This window comes from Hakea prostrata, chromosome 7 (genome assembly GCF_041222555.1).
Source record: "Hakea prostrata isolate BN-2017 chromosome 7, UWA_Hpros_2, whole genome shotgun sequence".
Lineage (NCBI taxonomy): Eukaryota > Viridiplantae > Streptophyta > Magnoliopsida > Proteales > Proteaceae > Hakea > Hakea prostrata.
This window is the reverse complement of record NC_142606.1, coordinates 19,958,260-19,978,022: the sequence shown is the minus strand read 5'-3', so window position 1 is coordinate 19,978,022 and position 19,763 is coordinate 19,958,260. Positions and strand designations below refer to the sequence as shown.

The window sequence follows — 19,763 nt, the reverse complement described above, 5'->3', positions numbered from 1 at the left end:
AACATTGAGCAGAGATGTGAATATAAAAGAACACGCCACTCGACTATAATCCTTACATCAGATTCTAATCTTATATAAGAAAACGAGATTCCTCTTGCTTTCTCTCTCCAAACAGTAATGCATATCGATTGTAGACTCTTCAAGTAATCTCCGTTGCTTCTGCATTCAGATTTCTAGGTGAGAAGTTTTTCCCCTTAATTTATCTATCTAGTTATATTTTTTCCTACTATCTAATCTATGCCTTTTTTCCGTTTTTTCTTTTGGATTGAATTCCTAATTTGTGTTATTGATGCGAAAGTAGTATCTTTGTTGATCCGAGAAGACGAATCTACTTATGGGTTTTCAGAATCTGTTCTTTCTGACGCTTTTTGGCGTATAATTGGTGTTGGATTGTTTGTTTCCGATTAAACTCTGATTGTTGAAGCAGTTTTGCTGGGCTGGTTTGGTGTTTTTGCACTTTTCTTCCCCCGTATAATGCCTTTTTTTTCGTTTTCTATATTTTCCAGTTGACTTGGAAATCTTTAGTGTGCTCAATTCTGTTGGATTGATTTAGTACTAATGGGGAAAAAGGCTAAAAAGAAGGCACGAAGCACTCAGAAGGAGAAGACAGTTTCCTCTAAGCCAGTTTCCCTAAGCCAGTTTCCTCAGCTTCTCCTAAAGCCATTACCCCGAACTTGAATCAAACGGATGAAATTGGAAGTGCTGGAGTAGTAGTAGTTAATGAGAGAAAGTCATGTGTCCATCTTAGTGAGGGTGTTGATTTGGGAAAATCTCTTCAAAAATTGGTTCAGTGGAATCTGTTAGGTGTGAAGACTGTAGGGAAGATGTGGTTGATCGGAGGTCAGGTAAGGGCAAGGGTAAAGCTGGGAAGAAGAAAGGATCAGGTCACATGAATGCACAATCGGATTGCAAGTCGATTTGGATGTGCTTGGACTGTGGGCATTTTGCTTGTGGAGGGGTTGGTTTGCCAACTACACCCCAAAGTCATGCTGCTAGGCATGCCAGACAATATCGTCATTCGTGTGTTATTCAATTTGACAACCCTCAACTTCGCTGGTGCTTCCGATGTGATTCGCTAATTCCAGTAGAAAGATTAGAAGACAATGGTGAGCAGAAAGATATTTTATTGGATGTTGTGAAATTGATAAAGGGTCAATCCTCCGTAGGAGCTTCACCTGATGTCGAAGATGTTTGGTTTGGTAATAGTAGTGCTGGGAACAGTTCGATTTTAAACAACACTGGATCAGGAATTGTAGATGGTGGTTATAGAGTAAAGGGCTTGGCTAACCTTGGAAATACCTGCTTCTTCAATTCAGTGATGCAGAACCTTTTTGCCATTGGTATTTTGCGGGATTACTTTATGAAGTTAAACTCGCCTGCTGGACCCATGACTATGGCTTTAAAGAAGCTTTTCAGTGAAATAAGTTTGGAAGCAGAATCAGGGAGTGTGATAAGCCCAAAGGCCTTCTTTGGGTGCATCTGTAGCAAAGCTCCCCAATTTAGGGGGTACCAGCAACAGGACAGCCATGAATTGCTCCGGTGCTTGCTTGATGGGTTGTGCGCCGAGCAGTTGGGAGCGAGAAAATTGAGGAAATGTTCTGGAGAAGATGGAGCCACTTCAGATCAAGGTCCGACTTTTGTAGATGCAATTTTTGGGGGGCAACTCTCAAGTACTGTTTGCTGCATGGAGTGTGGCCATTCATCAGTTGTTTTTGAACCCTTTTTGGATCTCTCATTGCCAGTGCCAACTAAAAAATCTACACCAAGAAGGGCATCTACAGTGCCCAGACCCAGGAAAATGAAGTTGCATCCAAAGAAAGGTGGGAGAACACATTTAAAGGAGAACACTAATTTCTCCCCAATATTGCCAAAGCATGAGCAGGATCCTGGAACATCAGAAAGCAATAGTTCTTCTCTTTCGGCATCCAGCAAACCTGTTGTCAACCAGTCAGTGGCTACAGCTGATAATTCTTCTTGGATGGATTACATTGAAAGTGTACCTGTTGCTGAAAAACCAGATGTTTCGATTGATGGTTTGTCTTGGATGGATTACATTGAAAGTGTACCTGTCGCTGAAAATTCAGTGGCTTCAATTGATGATTCTTCTTGGTTGGATTACTGTGAAACAGGTAACATGTCCGAATTCCCAGTTTCGATTCCTCAGGATCAAGATGTCTCAGATGCTCGAGATTCTGGAGAAAAGCAGGTCAACGAGGATGTCGCAGAGCAGACAACAGGATACTCAGATGGTGTTCCATGTCCAGGTTATGCACAACCAGTTGAAGTTGCTGCTGAGCACCATTTAGTTCCAGAAAACCATGATACCTCAGCTATTCAAGATCCTGGAAACAAGCAAGTTATTGAGAATGGCATGTCGCGTGACAGTTTGGAATTGCTGAACCAGGGTTGCTCATCTAATAGTGAAACGAGTTTGCACTTCTATTCTTCTCAGGGCAATTCTTGTGAAGATGAGCTCCCTTTACAGGTTCGAAGTTCTGAAGTTTTGTTGCTTCCCTATAAAAATTCTACTACTGCTGGAGAGATCATGAGAAACGAAGGTGAGACCTCCACATCTCTTGCAAGCTGCGAACAAGACGATTTAAGCTTTGATGGCTTTGGGGAGTTATTTAATGAGCCCGAGATGGTTCCTGGTCCCAGTACAAAATCCTGGTCAGGTGACATGAGCGAGTTACAAGCAAGTGAAATGACAGAAACGAGTATTATATATGGAAATAGCTGTGACACTGATCTAGATGAAGTTGATGATACAGATGCGCCAGTTTCCATCAGTAGGTGCTTAACATATTTTACAAAGCCTGAACTTCTCGCTGACAAGCATTCCTGGCACTGTGAAAACTGTTCCAAGATTTTACGACACCAAAGGATGAAAGATATAGGGTGTCTGCAGAAAACAGAACCAAGAACTAGTATAAACGGGCCTGTGCATCTCAATAAATGCAGTCATTTGTACAATGGAAAGCTTGAAAACATTACTCTTTCCAGAATTACGGCTGAAAGCTTACCTCTAAATAATGAGGGACTTGACAGTTCAAACCATAATTGCACTGAGCTTGAAAACTGTCGGAAGGGAGAGGAGACAAATTCAGAGTTTGTAAACCAAGGAGACAACAAACCTGGTTTTTCAAACCATACAGCTCAGGAGCAGTTGGAAAATTCAAATCCCAATCAATCAAGCATTCAAACCGGTGACTTGTGTAATATGGATGAGCGTAATAACTGTATCCAATGCAAAACTGTTCAGGTGCAGCCTAAGGATTGTGACTCAGTTGAGAGTGAGGATGGGGAAGCAGACTCAAAAAATGTGAAGGCAATGAGAGATGCCACTAAGAGGATTCTCATCAATAAGGCCCCACCTATCCTGACCATTCATCTTAAGAGATTCAGTCAAGATTATCGTGGCCGCTTAAACAAACTTAGCGGTCATGTTAGTTTTGAAGAAATGATCGATCTTTGGCCTTATATGGACCCCAGGTACATGTTGATTTTTGAAGACTTTCTAATTATTTAGTTCAATTTTTTTATTTATATATATTTTTTTGTCATTATCATCATAATCACCTTATTTTTGCTGTTATTCCTCCTACTGCTCTTCTTCTTTTGCAAACAGTTGCTAAACTGTGGCTCTTTTCTCATCTATTCTATCAAACATGAGGCAGAATCTATTTGCAGATTCATTTCTGACTCAGACAATTTGAATTAGCTGATTCCTATGGTACATGGATACAGGCAGAACAGTTTCATGCCTACATCAGAGGTCATGCAGAGAAGGAACCACATGGAAGTTCCTTTGGACCCAAAATATCAAACTCTGAAATTTAACTTAAAGAGACAAAGTTCTAGCTGAGTAGTAGTAGAATGTCATATCCATGTGTGGGTTTTAGATTTATTTTTTCTCTCTTTAAATTTCTGATTTTCACACCTTTCCATGGACCAAGCATGTTTGGTTTCTTATTCATTTCTCTCCAAACCTCAATTTTCCCCTCGTTTATTCATTATTTATATTTTGAAATATCTATTTTTCTCTTTGTTGGAATGATCAATCCAGCAACTTGGATATTATTTTGTCTAGATTGGCCAGAAATGAAGCCATAAACTTTTTTTTTTGGATGAATAAATAATTATATTAATGAGAAAAAGAAAAAACAACCAAGGTCTTTAATTAGAAGACCGAAAAGAAGAATTGAGACCCTAGGAGACAACAATAAGCCTGTTCCTTGGGATATCATCAACAGGGGGTGGGGGATAGCTAACAGTTTAGAAGAAACATCGAAATAGATGGCATTCCAAATCATATCAATAGAGCAAGATTTGGAAGTCCATCTACAGAAGTTGCGTTCCCACTAAAAATGATGGATAAAGCCACAAAACACTAGCTTTCCGATCTGATCGCAAATGGAAGATCCTGAAAAGTTTCTCAAAATCCAAGACCAGTCTCGCTCAAACCCAAAGGAACGCCTCGAACATGGCCAAATGGAAGTAATGGCTTTTCCCCAGATTGATTTGGAGAAAGGCAAGTGAAGAAAAGATGCTCAAGGTTTTCCATTCCAAACCAACAGAGGATGCAGTTGGGGTTGACATGGATGTGGCGGCCAATGAGGAAGGATTGGGTGGGGAGGGCAAGGTTTAGGGTTCTCCAAAGGGTAAGGGAGTGACGGGGGATGTGGTTTTTGAACCAAACCAAGGGGGGCTAGGGAGGTTTGGGGTTGTGGGGTCTGAGAAGGTTCCAGGCCGAAGAGGTGGAAAAGGATTTGGTGGGAGAAGGGAGCCAAATGGTGATGTTTGATGTCTCAAGGGGAATTGGAAAGGGGAGGGAGGGATTCCCAAACATGTGTGAGAATGGGCAGGGGGGAAGGGATCCAGGATCCGTTGGAGATGAAGGCTGATAAGGGGGTGGATTTGAGGATGCGGGAATCATAAACTGTGCGGGGGACAAAGTAGTTAAAGAGAATCCCCATCGGATGCCACGGGTCAAGGCAGAAGGAGGTGGAGGAGCCGGTCGAGATTGAGGTGGAAATAGTGGAAATGGTGCGAGAGCGCAGCAAGAGAATTTTCCTCCAGACCCATGAAGGGTTGGAGGGAATAGAAACAGTCCAGAGGGAATATGACCGGAGGAGATACGAGTGGACCCACCGGCCCACCCAACCCAAATAAGAGTCATGCTTTGAGGCAATTTTCCAAGTTTGAGAAGGCAAGCTAATTTAACACCTACGATTTGGCGGATTCCCAGGCCACCTTCGGAGGTAGGGGGCAGATGGTGGACCAACTAACCAAATGGATGAAGTGCAAAGCTTCTTGCTCTTTCCAAAGGAAAGCACAAAATAAAGATTCCATTGCATGGATGGTAGACTTGGGAATGGAGAAGATTCTGCACCAATAGAGGTATGTGGACCAAAGCCATAAACTTTGTCTTCAGTGTATGGCCTTTGTACAACAATGTGGATCTTATTCGATTTGGTCCTTCTACAACAATGTGGATCCTATTCGGCTTTATTTATTTTTTTATTTTTTTTTTTTTTTGGGGGGGGGGGGGTTGGGGTTTCATAAATTGTGTGGCACTAAAGTTTATGTTATATTTTTGGAGAGTTTGACCCTCGAAGACTTGTTGGTGTTGCTCGCAGTTTTGGCCATACTTATGCCTTGATATATTTGAGCATATGTTCTTGAAGCACCATTGATTTTTTAAATAAGTCTCATTTACTGGTGGATGGATTTTACATAAGCTATCATTTTCAAAATCTATTGTATGCTTAGGGTGGTTTGCTTGCTCTGCCGACTTCTATTTAATGTCATTTGATGTCAGTTTGAAGGCAAAGGTAGTTGAAAATACTGTTTAAAATATTAGTAGGTGTGGTACAACAATAACAAGAAGCCTTGTCCCAACTAAATGGAGTCGGCCACATGGACTCTTGCCTTCCAATCAGCACTGTTTGAGGTCATGCTAGATACAAAGCCTTAGCTATCAATATCCTTTCTCACCACTTCTGTTAAGGTTATCTTTGGTCTGCCCCTAGTTCTTCTAATTTCTTTAATCTAGATTATATCACTTCTCCATATAAGCATTTACAAGCCTTTGTTGAACATGGTCATGCAACCTCAACCGACTTTCTCATAGCTTATCACTTATTGGAGTTACTCCCATACCAGCTCTAATATGATCGTTATTTTATCCTTCCTAGTTTTGCCACTCATCTATCTTAGCATCTCATTTATGCTACAATGAGTTTATCTATAAGATGCTTTTTAATAGCCGAACACTCTGCACCATACATCATAACTGGTCGAATAATTATCCTATAGAAATTTCCTTTTGAGTTTTAAAGGCATATGTCGATCATATAAGGCCCCGGACTCCCCTCGCCACTTCATCTACTGTATTTAATTCCTTTGGGAAACATCATCCTCTATATCATCTTTTTTATTTATGATTGAACCAAGATATCGAAAACAATCGCTTTGAGGTGTGGTATTATTATTGAAAGATATGAGAAACTTGAATTTAGTTAGTTTCTGAGATGCAAAACACCAGGGATTTTTGCAAACATGGTGCACAAAGGCTGCTTCTATTACTATTTTCTGAGAAATCTGAGGGTCAAGAAATGGGTATCTATCATGGACCATGTCAACACATAGTTATCATGAAACTGCTTGGCATCCTACACATAAGCCTAGTTTTAACCTCTTAGTAGGGTCACTTGATTATTTGGAGGTGTGGGGTGATGGACGATGATGCATATAATTTGTAAAAAATGGACTTATTGTGGTAAAATCAAATTTCTGTTGGGTACTTTACATGTTGGGCACTTGGTCCAATTGGTTTATATTATAATAGGCCTAAAATGTGGATAAAAGGGTTGGATACAAGATTTTGCATATGCTATCATTTGTTGTTGTGTTACTTAGACTAGGATAGTTCTTTAGGAGTCCAGCTTTATCAGTCTCTCTCTTTCCTTTATTATTTCTGTTTCGTAGATAGTTCAAGTTACCTCAACAGTTTTGGACTGGTTAACACCTTTCCTTTTTTGGGTTTGAGTCTTCTATAACAGTTTATAAGGGGCTATAGCTTAGATTTATGTGATGAATGGAAGATTGGCTTTTGCCTTTGGTTCTACAGTGGTTGAGATTGCTCCCTGATGTCTCAATATCTCTTGCCATCACATGATTCTTAATGAAAACATCTTGTATGATTTCTTACATGTGAATATGTGATGCTAATCAGTGTCAGAGACCTTCACGCTGCTAGCCAAAATTATAATTTTCAATGGCAAAAAAGTTACAAGTGTGTCTTTTCTTGTGATAAAAATGCCGCCATATTCACTTAATTATATTTTTTTTGTTATTATATCTGATTCAATGAACATTTTATTTGTGGATGCACATTCCAATATATGCATTTTTGCAGTCTTATTGGCATGGAAATTGGTGTAGTTTTCTTACAATAAGTTCTAATTGTTAAAAACTCTTGCAAGATTTTACTTTTCTTGGTAGATGAAGATTAGCAGATTCTGTTTAATTGTCAATGGTCATATTCTTTTCATGGTTCATTGAAATTCAAGGAAGTTCTGTTCAACTTATTATCCTTTGCTGCTTTTGAAAGTTAACCCATTGAGATGCTTTTTGTATTCCTCTACAGTAACAATACAAAACTAGAAGTTTATGTTTATTTTTTCAATATAATAAAACAACTAATTTAGAGGAAGCGAAGCATAGTGCAACAGCAACAGCTATTATAGCAAGCAAGAAACTGGGTACTAAAACAATAAGATTAAAAGTAGGTTGGATGCTATGCCCTTTTCCTCTTGACTTCCTCTGCCCCCTCATTACACCCTCACGCCTTTGCGGAGTTCTTGAAAATGATTGAACACAAGGCACAAATGACAAGGTGAGGGATCCAACCTGGAATATCTCCCAAGGGTCCAGAATCAAATACATCAAATGATATCTACTGGCATGTTTTAAAGGGTTTCAGTTTTACTTAGTATTCCACTGACTTCTTACAATAGATAAGAGGTTCAACTCTTCATTTAATTGTAAAGCGAATTGGTGTGTGCATTCCAGCATGAACTGGAAGTCGGATTATTGACCTCTTTTTCTTCCATTGGTCTTTCTTCAGGTGCGAAGAAGAGGCACATCGGTGTAAATACCGCCTACTTGGGGTGGTGGTTCATTCAGGGACCATGCATGGAGGCCATTATATTGCATATGTGCGAAGCAATAAAAGCCAAAACAGAACTGAGCATTTCAGTGGTGAATCAACATGGTATTATACCAGTGACTCTTTTGTTCATGAGGTTTCGCTGGCAGAAGTCCTGAAGACTGAGGCATATATCCTCTTTTATGAAAAAATGTGAAGATTCTTTTCATTTTCATTCATTCGCTTGTTCAGTGTTACTGAGCTTGGCTGCAACTAAGCTTCCAACCCCCCTCAACCGAAGACAAGGGATAACAATAGAGGACTTGAGGAGCAGGGGTGACTAATACAACATTATAAATCCCAGGATGATTTCATTCTCATTTGTCAGAAACCTGCAAAAGTGAGTTTTGTACTTTTGTTTCACTAATTATAGAGGGTTAAGGGTTTACTTTCAGTAGATACATACAAAATGAATTAAGTCATGGGAAAAAGAAACTAATGTATTCATATGAGTCAGTAATACAACCATTTTTTGGTACCTATGCTGATCAAATTCCCACCATTAATAGAGAAAGCACATTTTATCGCCTTATTCTGTCTTTCGCCTGTTTGATAGAAAACCCCCATTAAGCCTGATGCCATCTATATTTCTTTCATAAAATATCATTGATATGGTTGTGGCTTCATTGCAGAATTATTGGAAGTAGTCACCTGTGTCTCAAATGTTCCATGGCAATAGGCTGGTTCTTCTCTTAATCTTTGCTTCTGTCAATTCAGTTCAGACAAGATGAGCATAAACATAACCTGGTTCCATAAAGTAAACCACTCCAAGCCTGGTTGGTGATCAAGAAGATCACATAATAACAACAGGGAAAATCCCCACCAAAATCTAGACCAATAGGAAACGACGAGCACCCCTCGCCAGAAAGTCTGTCAAGACATTCTGGAGACAAAAGAAGCTAACTGGAAAATCTCAATAACAAAGACTATGACTGGACCAGTCAAGTGAAGATCCAAAGCCTTTGAGAGCTTGAAACTGTTGCCAAACAGTTAGAATTAACAATCATTCCATGCGTTACTGCCTCAAGTTCCATGGTTGAAGCTGATAGCCCTCTACTTCCTTTACATTGAGAGATGAACTCAAATGACAAAACTTGGAATCGATACACTAGAAACTGATCTTAGAATGAAATCTCCAAGGTAGCAATCATCATAATCTTCGAAAAGGATTTAAACTGGATCCCATTCTTCTAGTAAAGTGACCAAAGTTCTCAAAAATATCCCTTTTCAGTGCGTTTCAATAGTCCTTTAGGGCCTGTTTGGTTACATGAATATAGGGATTTGAAATAAAATGAGATTTCCAATCTATAGATTCATGGTTCAAAAAATTAATTATTTGGTTAGCCTCAAATCTATCGAAGTTCACAGAGTTCCATTGGGTTACTCCGCGTGAATCTGCAGATTCATCAATTTTATACTTATGGTGGAATCCTGGATTTCACCCAACACCCAAGAATGGCATAATTCACGTTTTTAGGTAATAAAGTGAAATTCGTGGATTTCGTGAATCCAGGGATGCTTTACAACCAGACATGTATATATATCTCTAATTCATGATTTCAAATCAATCTTTGGATTCAGATAACTAAACAAGCCCTTTCATCATGGAATTATAGTTGATGGATCTAAAAAATGTTACATGTCATGTCATGACTTGAGATCCAAACAAAAAGCACACAGGAATCCAAATCCTCCACCTTGATAGGTGGAAGTTGTGCTTCTCTTAAACCTCTCTACCATACATTACGAAAAGCCACAAGGAGCCATTAGGGATCCCACCTTCCTAATATGTGGTGCAAAGGTGTGAAGGGAGTATAGACCTCTACTGAACGAATAAAAACTTAGAGCGTAGTTAAGAGTACATATAACATCTCCATCACGAAAGAACAATATGCTCTCCGCTTCTCAACCGCACAACAGGGGATGGGATCCAATTTTGAATACTGGACATAATAAATCGAGATGAATTCCATTTGTGTGGTTGTAAAGCATCAAGAGAGCACATTGTTTTTCCGGATTGACTTCACAACTTGGAATGACTGGCATGCCATGGAGGATTTCTTTCTTGATTTAGCAATGAAAGACTGTTTATGTGATGTTTGAGCTGTACTAGAATGCCTAGGGTAATTTGGTCATTTGACCATCGTCTAATCTAAATTCTAAAATAAATCTAAAATCTAAACTCGGAACCGGACACCCATGTTTCCAAACCGGAAGACGCTCTCTACCTTCCGTTAATGGCGGAGGATCACAAAGCAGTAACCTTTTCTATCAATTTTTCGCTTGCAAATTACCAGGTATTAATTAAAATCAGAAAACTGGCAAAATAGAGGGAGAGATAGATTGAAACAACAACAACAACCAAATCACAGAGATAGGGAGGGAGAGGAGAGTGATACATACATATACAACATTGGAAAAACCTCATTTCCCTCACTGTCTCTCCTTTCCCTCTCATTTCATCTCGTTTTGATAAAAAAAAAAGCTGTGATCTTCATGCTTCTTAATGTCGACACTGGTTTCATACTAGTGGGTCTTTCGTACGGATTGGTTTTCTTGTGTTCTTGAGCTTCAATCCTTAATTCAATGGAAACCAGTGGTGGAAGTAATGGAGGTAATCGACGTAAGCTTACACGTCAGCTCTCAGTCGTGGATCCATCGAATCTCAGAAAAAATCTTATAAGATCATTCAGTAACGATGAAGATGGCCACAGAGATTCCCTCGCCGGTTTAACCCTAGGCGCAGTTCTCAGTGGTGAAGAGAAGAGACAAGTTAGGGTTCCACCGGTGAGCCGCACACTCTTCGAAGTCATCAATGATGAATCAGGCACCAAAAGTCATCATCATCGGAAGAACTGGAAATCGTTCCGAGATCGTCTACGGATCCGCCGTGCCAGTGCCGCGTGGGCGACCTCCTCCGGCAACAGTGACGACGATGATTCCAGTTTTCATATTTCAGAACCAATCATGGCACAACCGATCTCTGAGTCTTCTCAACTAGGGAACAGATCTAACAACGTTACGGAACACGACGCCGTGACCGCTGCTAATGAACCAGTGATGATGAGGCTCGCGGCGGCATTAGCTACGGAGAGAGACATGCACCGGCAACGGCAACGGCAGGTGGATCGGGAGAGCAGAGAGCTGCACCGGCAACGGCAGGTAGATCGGGAGAGCATAAATTCGTGTCCTGTAATAGAGCAGGTAAGACAAGAACCAGAACCAGCTGTACCGGAGCCGAATCAACAACAACAACAACAACAACAGGCAGAATCAGAGGAAGAGCCGCCGGTGAGGATCTCGCTAATGGCACTGCTGGAGGAGACAGACGAAGAATCAACGTTGCTGGGTTCCGATGAATTGCCGGGAGACGACGAGGAAGACGATGGGGACGAAGATGGGGGAGAGTACGTATGCTGTGTGTGTATGGTGAGGCATAAAGGTGCGGCATTCATACCTTGTGGGCATACGTTTTGCAGGCTTTGCTCGAGAGAGCTTTGGGTATCAAGAGGGAATTGTCCACTCTGCAATGGTTATATCTTGGAGATTCTTGATATCTTCTAATGGGGGAACCCTCATGATTCATCTTCGCACGCCAATCAAGGAACCCAGAAGTGAGTAATCTCTCTCAAGAAAAGAAGAGAAAAAGAAAGAATCCTATTGTTTGCTGATTCCTGATTTGTAAGATTTACATGTAAAGTCATATTCCAGGCCAATATTCAGTTCATAATTTAGATGGAATATTCAGGGTTTATTTATTTATTTATTTTTACTTTATTATTATTTTTGGGTGAGATTTATTTTTTAATTTTCAGTGCCACTTTTTGAGTTGCCTCTAAAGTTAATGCCACTCCTTAAGTTATCTAATTTATCAATCAAATCCGATAAGAATATATTAAATAGGCTTCTTAAATTAGAAAATTATGTATTGAAGTAAACAAGCTAAAATTTTCAGAAGTGAAAAAACCACCCTGACTCATTTTTTGTCTCCCTCTCGATTTTTAAACTTAGGATATAAGGGTAATATTGGAAATGAACAAGTAAAATCTAACTGAGACCATGGTGTTTGTAATAAGGGGTTTGTTGAATAACTTGAATAACTCAGGGGGTGGTATTAATTTTAGAGGGTAGCTCAAACTGGGAATTTCTCCTTTTTTCCCCCTCGTAAACAGTAAATCTATTGAAAGAGAGCTATTGGAAGCATTGGTTTCATCGTTACATAACTAAGTCAACAAGGATTGGTGTTGTATCGCACAATCGGTATCTCAAACAAGAGGATCAGACTATCCAGGTTATGTTCTCATAAGAGAATTTAGCACTTTAAATTCCCTTAGGATTGGGAGGCAGCCTCTTGTTAGACGCTTAAAGTCTTAGGAGGTCCGTGGTTCGAATGTCCGTTCCCTCCACACTCCACCCCCCCCCAATCCCATTCCCAAAGGGCATGTGCCCCCTAGTCACAATGACTGGCATCAACTTTGTAAAAAAAAAAAAAAAATCTCTAAACACCACCTTTAAAGACACCTCGATTAATCCTCATATATATTTATAGTTATATCGAATTTCGTCTATATCATATACACCATATATATCATACCCCCTCATATGGATCGAGATGATATATATTTGGTTATCTACCTCTCGCGGTCTCTGATAGTGGATAAACATGAAATATATATATATATATACAAGTTTCGTTGAGAGAGGATTGAGTGATCCGTGAGTTGGAAGAAACCGTGCGCGAAGAAACAAATCCCGTTGGAGCTGTTAAATCCGGGGAAAAAATTGGAGACATGACTACCTTATCGAGTTTAATTAGATTATAATTTTGTGATTATCAAATACAAGGAGAGATGGAGGTTAGGTCTTGAACTTTGTCTGATAAGACGATGTAGGTTCTCTGAGTTAGAGTTAAATGAGAAATTAAAAATAAAAACATTATAATGGGGGATAAATTATTAATCATTAGATCAGAATTAATACACTTGGGGATTAATCTTTGGAGAGAACTAGCAAGAAACAGAAGCGAGTGAATGGACAATAAGAAGTACATTGGGGAATGGGGAATTGGGTTTCAGATTTCAAACACCTTTTTTTGGCAAAGGGGAAATTTATACAACTAATGAATTATAATCTAAAATAGTATTTCCTGTCCATCTTTCTTATTAGATATTAGTTTTCCATCCCATCCTTCCTAGTTCATACCAATTTTAGAATATCCCAAGGAAAAAGCGTATTAAAGACTCAAAGAAACCTTCAAAGAATTTATTCAAAAAAATCAAATAGATAATTAGTAGATACATTGATTTACATGGAAGTCACTTCGTAATGCCTGGGTACCCCAAAAAAGCAAGGATAAAATGTTCCTTCCTCGGATTATCCCAACTAGAAATCAATGAAATGTTACAATGCAATTCATATATGGGTTCATCTCCACCAAGGTGTTTTTTTTTTCAATCCATCCCTCCCGTATTCATATTGTCAACCATTGAATTTGATCTAAGCAGCACTTGATGCATTCCTATTTCGTCGATATCTAGCTTCTCCATTTTATTGTCCAACTCTGCAGATTTTTAAAAAAAAATCCAGCAGTCATTTTTTTATTATCCAAGATTACAGTATCCATTCCTATCAGCAAACAATTTGGAAACAAAGTATACATTTGGTCATTTTTCAAGAGACAAAATAACATACAAGATTATGTTGTTTCTGTTCTATAAAAATACAGGAAATCACTAGAAAACGTTTTTGTTGAATGTTACAACCTTACCATAAACAACCCAAGAGAACCCCTGGGTAGAACCAAGGGAAAATCCCAAACTTCTACATGATACATTCTATGCTTGCTCCTTTTCAATAACCTCTATGATGTGTAAATATAGATGCTATTGTACAGTCACAAAGCTAATCTTGTGACAGCTTTCTTTAAGTCTACAACTAATTAAACTGCTACTTTGGATGGCAACGGGCAAAACAGGTTTGAGTTGGCTCTAACCTCTGTAGTATGTGATGATGCTGTATTTCCTACAAGTTATGTACTTTACTGGTCTTTCAATAACGCCCGTAATTTCCTGCTATCACCAACTAAATGTCTCACAGGGCACTTATCAAGGTCTCTCACAATATAAATCTGGTCCCCGGCACTGTTGTATGTATCCTGATTCCGGTGCCATGTCCACAGAGCATAGGTTGAATTCTTCACCTGCCATTCACAAATTATCCATCAAATGTTATTTCACTAGTAACAACTTCTCTTACTTATCCTAGAAGTTCAAAAGCAAACAATGGATTGTAAGTGGAGAATCAAATGCTCAAGGAAAAAAAAGAACTTGGTGATCAAGCTAATCCAATTCTGCTGTGGTTAGAAGACCTGAATTTTAATTAGTTGGCTACTTAGAGAGCTTCTTCTATAATTTTTTCTCCCTTTGTGTGAGTATCTTCCATCATTTTTAGTAGTACAAGAGAAGGTAGAGACAGCACCTCTAGGATCCCATGGCCAAAGCTGCTTTCTCTGTATGCACTGTAATCAGGTTGCCGGTCCCAACAGAACTTGCCTGCTGCTGGTCCAGAGGTAAAATTGAAGGCGCAGAAGCCACCCATGTCATCTGGTGTGCTCAACGGATCTGGGCAGTGACCAGGTTCATCAGCATGTAAGACGGCCATTTTCTCTCGATTACCCCCATCTCCAACCGTGATATAGACAGGACCACATGGATCTAAAGTGTAGTTAAATACTCTGTTTGACCGCTCATAGGCATGAACCTGATGATCATCACCAAATAAAGCAACTTCAGTATACCCAAAAAAAATGAAATGAAGCAACTTCTATGGAAGGTCCATCAGCATCATCGGAACGTAAATAGTGGTGCTGTCGTAAATGTGTTGTTGCCTTACATGTCCATTGAAAACTATGTCAACACCATAAGAGTACAGCAACTCTTCCATCGCCACCCTCATACACTCTACTTCTCGATAATGGGCATTGTAAGTGCTATACCAAGGTGGGTGCCAGGTAACTACCAACCATGGAGTCACAGTTCTGTCTACCATAGCCAAGTCCCTCTCCAGCCACCTATATTGCTCCCCTGTTAAGGAAAATATATGTCAATATCATTTTGTAAACTATCCTTGGATGATGGTACAAAGATTTCCATTCTATTCACCCAAAAGAAAATTTTCCATTCAATCTTTATTCAGGCATCCAGCTAGATGTGAAGCTAGAAATTCTAAATTTTCTTCCCCCTGTTTTACTTTTAATTGACCTGGCAAATAAAATTTCAATAAGAACCTTAATATGGTAAAACATCGAAAGTTTATCAGTCTTTTGTATGTGCATGCCAGAGTATATAAATGAACGGAAAGAGCAAACAATCACACGAGGACATACATACTTTGGCAACAAATCTTCTTCAGGCTTCTGTGTTTACAGAGAATTTCATTAACCTAAATACCCCCACCATTACTAATTTATAGGGAAAACAAAAAAGATACAGCTTCCCAGTTATACTCATAATTCCTCAGGGGCTACAGTTCCCAGATCCCAGTAGGAACCCAAGCTCAGTGTGGGCCAAGAAATGAAGATAAACAGTAGGCTGGCCTGTACAATGACCTATTGGCAACAGAGCCAAGACCCGGTATATAAAATACATCAACCCTCAAGAAAGATGGAAGACAATGTTCAAAATGAAAAAATACAGTAAAATTCCAAATTGGTAGCAGAATCACACATGAATCACTGACATCCAAACCGTATAAACAACGTCCACTTATTTTTACAGATGCTGTTATTTAAGATATGGCACTGTTTACTTTTAGGTTGTCTTACACATGATACACCATCTAAAAGATCAACTGAAGGGGACAGAGATAGGTATTATTATCTCTAGACCATTTCTATATAGAAACATACTACACGCTAAAAGTGATCAGAGCATCATGCAACATCAGCTACACAGATCCTTTGACACAGAGATAAAACAAAACAGAAGAAAAGAAACACAACAGTGCACCAGGAGTCCAAAACATAGAAAGTAACTCAGGTCAACTACACAGTTCCTGGCCCTCCAATCATCTCTACTTTATGTCATACAAGAGATGAGACCTAGGTAAGCAAGTCTTTCCTCTCCATTTCTCCTAATGCCATTATAAAATATGAAAACCTTTATTTCTTAGGCTACCCATTTCTTATATATATTTCTCAGGGATGCATAAAGACTATAAGGTAAATGTTAGTTAAAACTTTCCAACAAATAATGGTATAAAGCATAGATGCATATATGGAATGATAGAATGCTAAACTCAACGAATTACCTGTCTTTTCATAAGAAATGTAGGCACCAAGCATGATAAAATGGATTCCCCCTGCATTAAATGAATAATAGAGTGTTGATGAAGATCCACTTTCTCTAGAAGGGAATGCAAAACGAGAACTGTAAGCCACGAAGGTGAGGTTTTCAGCCTGTGGTTCTATCTCATGGTTCCCTTCCACAACCATTATTGGAACTTTTGATACCAGAGGTTGCATAAATCTGAAAGCAAGACCCCATGAAAGTTATATGAGCTGCAAGCATAGAAATAGAAAGAAAGCTCTTTGAAACTGTAGGAGAATTTCACTACCTTCCCCAGTAATCCCAACGAGGCTGATACGTTTCATGTATGGGAGTATTCGAAAACGAGCAAGAATAGCAGTCAGATCCAGTTCCATTTGTAAGATACAGGTTGGCATAAGTTACATCACCGATTAGTAGAACAAGATCAGGAGTATTTTTCATCAAGTGACTAATTGTAGAAGTTGTATTGTATGTAAGACCCAGATCTCCCACCACGGCAATTTTTGAGGGGTAACTCTGGGGACCAGAAACTGGCATTGTCTTGAAAGAATATATCTTACTCATGGCTGATATAGAGGGATCTCCACATCGATAGAAATATATTGTGTCAGGTTTCAACCCTGCAGAACATGACGAGTGGTAATAACTAAAATTTCAAATTTTGTTTAAGAGCAACATATTGGAAGAAAGAGGGGGATTTCAAATGGAAATTCTCCCCCTGTACCCTTTTTTTTGGGTTTGGGGGTCAGGGTGTTGTGGTTAGAGGAGTTTCAAACCATTGAATTCAGAATTTTGGAAGGAAAGCAGGATCAATGGTTCTATAAAAAAAGCAATGAAACCAACAGGAGATAATCTATGCAAATAATCAATGTATTACAGACTGAATTCCCTACAACCAGAGGGGCAGGTCAGACCAATTCAAGTACTCATAAGTTCTTTGCTTCAATAGTATCACTTAAAGAAGTATGCTCATGTACGTCAATTGTGAGGTCAAGAGGCCAATTCAGTTTTATATCTAGCCTAGGATGAGAGGAAACATTTTCAGTCCTAGACTCCAACAATTTTCTGGTTTTAAATCATGAACATTCCAAAGAAACAACCAAATCTCTTCTCTCCTTAAGAGACTTTAAGAGCCCCAGGCAGATACATTATCTTCATTATAAAATTCAAAGTGAGATATAATAGATGATCGATCATCTATACATAAATTTTACAAAAACAACTAATCCAACTTTTGGGACAAATTAATATTCTTTTTTGTTATTTTGGTTCTTTGAGTAGCAACCCTTCATTTCAGACGCGACCAAAGATGAAAGCATCATTTGGGAGATCATTTTCCAATACTATTTGATTGTTATCAGAAATATACACATCAGTCAACCTGAAAAAAATATACATTTATTTTCAAATTATCTATATCATGCTCGAGTTTCATGCATGACTCATGATAAATATCAAGTAGGCATGAAGCCATGACTATTTTTGGCTTAAAAATAATGTTCACATAATCGTGTATGCAAAGGGAGGATCAAAAGACGATCTGGTCTGAAATTAAGACCATAAAAGGAACATACAAAACAGAGTCAGAACCCAAAACCAATAACTGAATTCACCATCAAGAAGATCTACAATTATCAGAGAAGAGTTTTCTTTTTTGGTTTGCAGACTAAGGAATTGATATGAAATCCAGTTAAAAAGAATACCTGTGAGACGAACATGGTGGATAATTCCTGAGGAGTAGTTCTGAAGTCCTTCAAAAGGATAAAGCTGGTTATAAACAAGAGAGAAACCAGTTGCTTCATGTGTTGATGGATATCTTAATGTCCCATAACGGACAACACTTGCTACAGTTATTGGATTTAATGGCTTTACGTTGTTCCCGATTTGAAATTCCCCTGCAAATTCAATCCAAAAGAGCATCCTTGGTCACAACTCAACTGGAAGTGTTATTCCAATCCAAAATTGAAGAATAAGCAACAATTCCCTAGTTTATGCATTATCCCACCAATGATACTGAACCCAATACAAGATCCATTATTCTCTGCCTTTAAAGGATAAAAATTATTCCAATAAGCAACCAGACAGTTAACATCCATTGCATTCACTCAAAACCCAAAAGTACCAGAGAAATAAAAATCATGTCTACAATTACAACATAATTTCTGTAGCATCTGGATTTCCTATCATCCTCAATAACCAATCCACAGTGCCAATTTGAGGAAGAGAAAAAAAGGGAAAGGATAAATATCAGTGGTCATGAACAAATCTTATGTGTAGATCAATTTATAAAGAACCTTTCGATTTGTACAGCGAAGTCCCCAAATAACATATAAAAATTCCTTGAAAACATGGTCATAGATTCGAAGGACGAAAAAACATTGAGGGAACATAGATTCGCTGAAGCCCATATGACGATTTTGGTTTTGAGAAATAAAACTCTACAGCAAAACTCCTTTTGGTCGGCATAGTGGAATTTTATCAAACACTAAAATTAAGACCTGAGTCTTCCCATGAACTCACCAACCTCACTGATTCAAATAAAACCCAAATCAAATAAGTAAATAACCATGCAAAAGAATAGAAGGAACCTGTAATCCAAGAAATCCAAACTGAATCATAAGTCGCAGACAGGGTAACAGATATCTGCTCTGGTTCAAACCCCTTAACTTGTCTGCGCACGCGAGGATCGGTGTCCGGCAAATCAACAGCATTCCCACGTAGACTTTCATCAAAAGGAACGGTAACGGGCTTGAAAGGTCCATCGAGAGTCGACGGGATTCTGCCATGAACGACGGTAAAAATCTCCAAAAACAAAAAAATGACAAAAAAAATTGCAGAGAAAATCAACTCCGACGCCATTCTTTTGTAGCTTCCCATTTGATCGAATTGTTTATTGGGTTCCCTTCATTCTGTTTTTATTCAAAATTTTCACTTTCCTTCTCTATATGGTGAACATTATTAGGGTTTAGCGGTTCGATAAACCTTTTAAATTATATAAGTATGGCGAAGGCCTTCTGTAACAAAGAATATTCGCAGGTATATTCGGACAAGACAAAGGCATTCTTGACGGTTAGCGGCGGTTGAACCTGTTGGTTTTGCTTACGTGGAATGACAGTCATCGCAAACCAGTTTCTTGGATTGGATTTCCTTCTCCATCTATTTTTGGATTTCAATTTTCGAATTGTTTTCCCTTTTTCTTATTTTTCTATTCAAAGTCAGATTAC

General features: G+C 38.9%; 3 protein-coding genes across 3 annotated transcripts; 2 read left to right on the top strand and 1 right to left on the bottom strand.

The window, feature by feature from the left end:
- On the top strand, positions 1-9,250 carry LOC149010404 (ubiquitin carboxyl-terminal hydrolase 2-like). Its single transcript, XM_089163088.1, is given in 5 exon segments — positions 1-177; positions 507-627; positions 630-759; positions 762-3,492; positions 8,132-9,250. Coding segments are annotated over 4 exon segments (3,168 nt in total). The 5' UTR covers positions 1-177; positions 507-558; the 3' UTR covers positions 8,370-9,250.
- A 1,180-nt stretch (positions 9,251-10,430) lies between these two features.
- On the top strand, positions 10,431-11,984 carry LOC149010403 (uncharacterized). Its single transcript, XM_089161224.1, has one exon. The coding sequence runs from the start codon at positions 10,799-10,801 to the stop codon at positions 11,774-11,776; it is 978 nt and encodes a 325-aa protein (XP_089017350.1). The 5' UTR covers positions 10,431-10,798; the 3' UTR covers positions 11,777-11,984.
- A 1,447-nt stretch (positions 11,985-13,431) lies between these two features.
- LOC149010402 (purple acid phosphatase 15-like) lies at positions 13,432-19,487 on the bottom strand. Its single transcript, XM_089161223.1, has 8 exons — positions 19,128-19,487; positions 18,243-18,434; positions 16,826-17,159; positions 16,520-16,737; positions 15,104-15,294; positions 14,690-14,971; positions 14,205-14,411; positions 13,432-13,772 (listed from the first exon to the last, which is right to left on the bottom strand). Exons 1-7 carry the CDS (start codon positions 19,414-19,416, stop codon positions 14,250-14,252), a joined length of 1,668 nt encoding a protein of 555 aa, XP_089017349.1. The 5' UTR covers positions 19,417-19,487; the 3' UTR covers positions 13,432-13,772; positions 14,205-14,249.
- Between the last annotated feature and the right edge of the window lie 276 nt (positions 19,488-19,763).

What these genes read in the sequence shown, in the direction of transcription:
- LOC149010403 (XM_089161224.1), top strand. Translation starts at nt 10,799, where the DNA reads ATGGAAACCAGTGGTGGAAGTAATGGAGGTAATCGACGTAAGCTTACA.
- LOC149010402 (XM_089161223.1), bottom strand. Translation starts at nt 19,416, where the DNA reads ATGGGAAGCTACAAAAGAATGGCGTCGGAGTTGATTTTCTCTGCAATT. An exon ending in CCACCATGTTCGTCTCACAG is followed by an intron (nt 17,160 to 18,242) that starts GTATTCTTTTTA and finishes CATGTTCTGCAG; the next exon opens with GGTTGAAACCTGACACAATA. An exon ending in TTGGCCATGGGATCCTAGAG is followed by an intron (nt 14,412 to 14,689) that starts GTGCTGTCTCTA and finishes TGTGAATGGCAG; the next exon opens with GTGAAGAATTCAACCTATGC.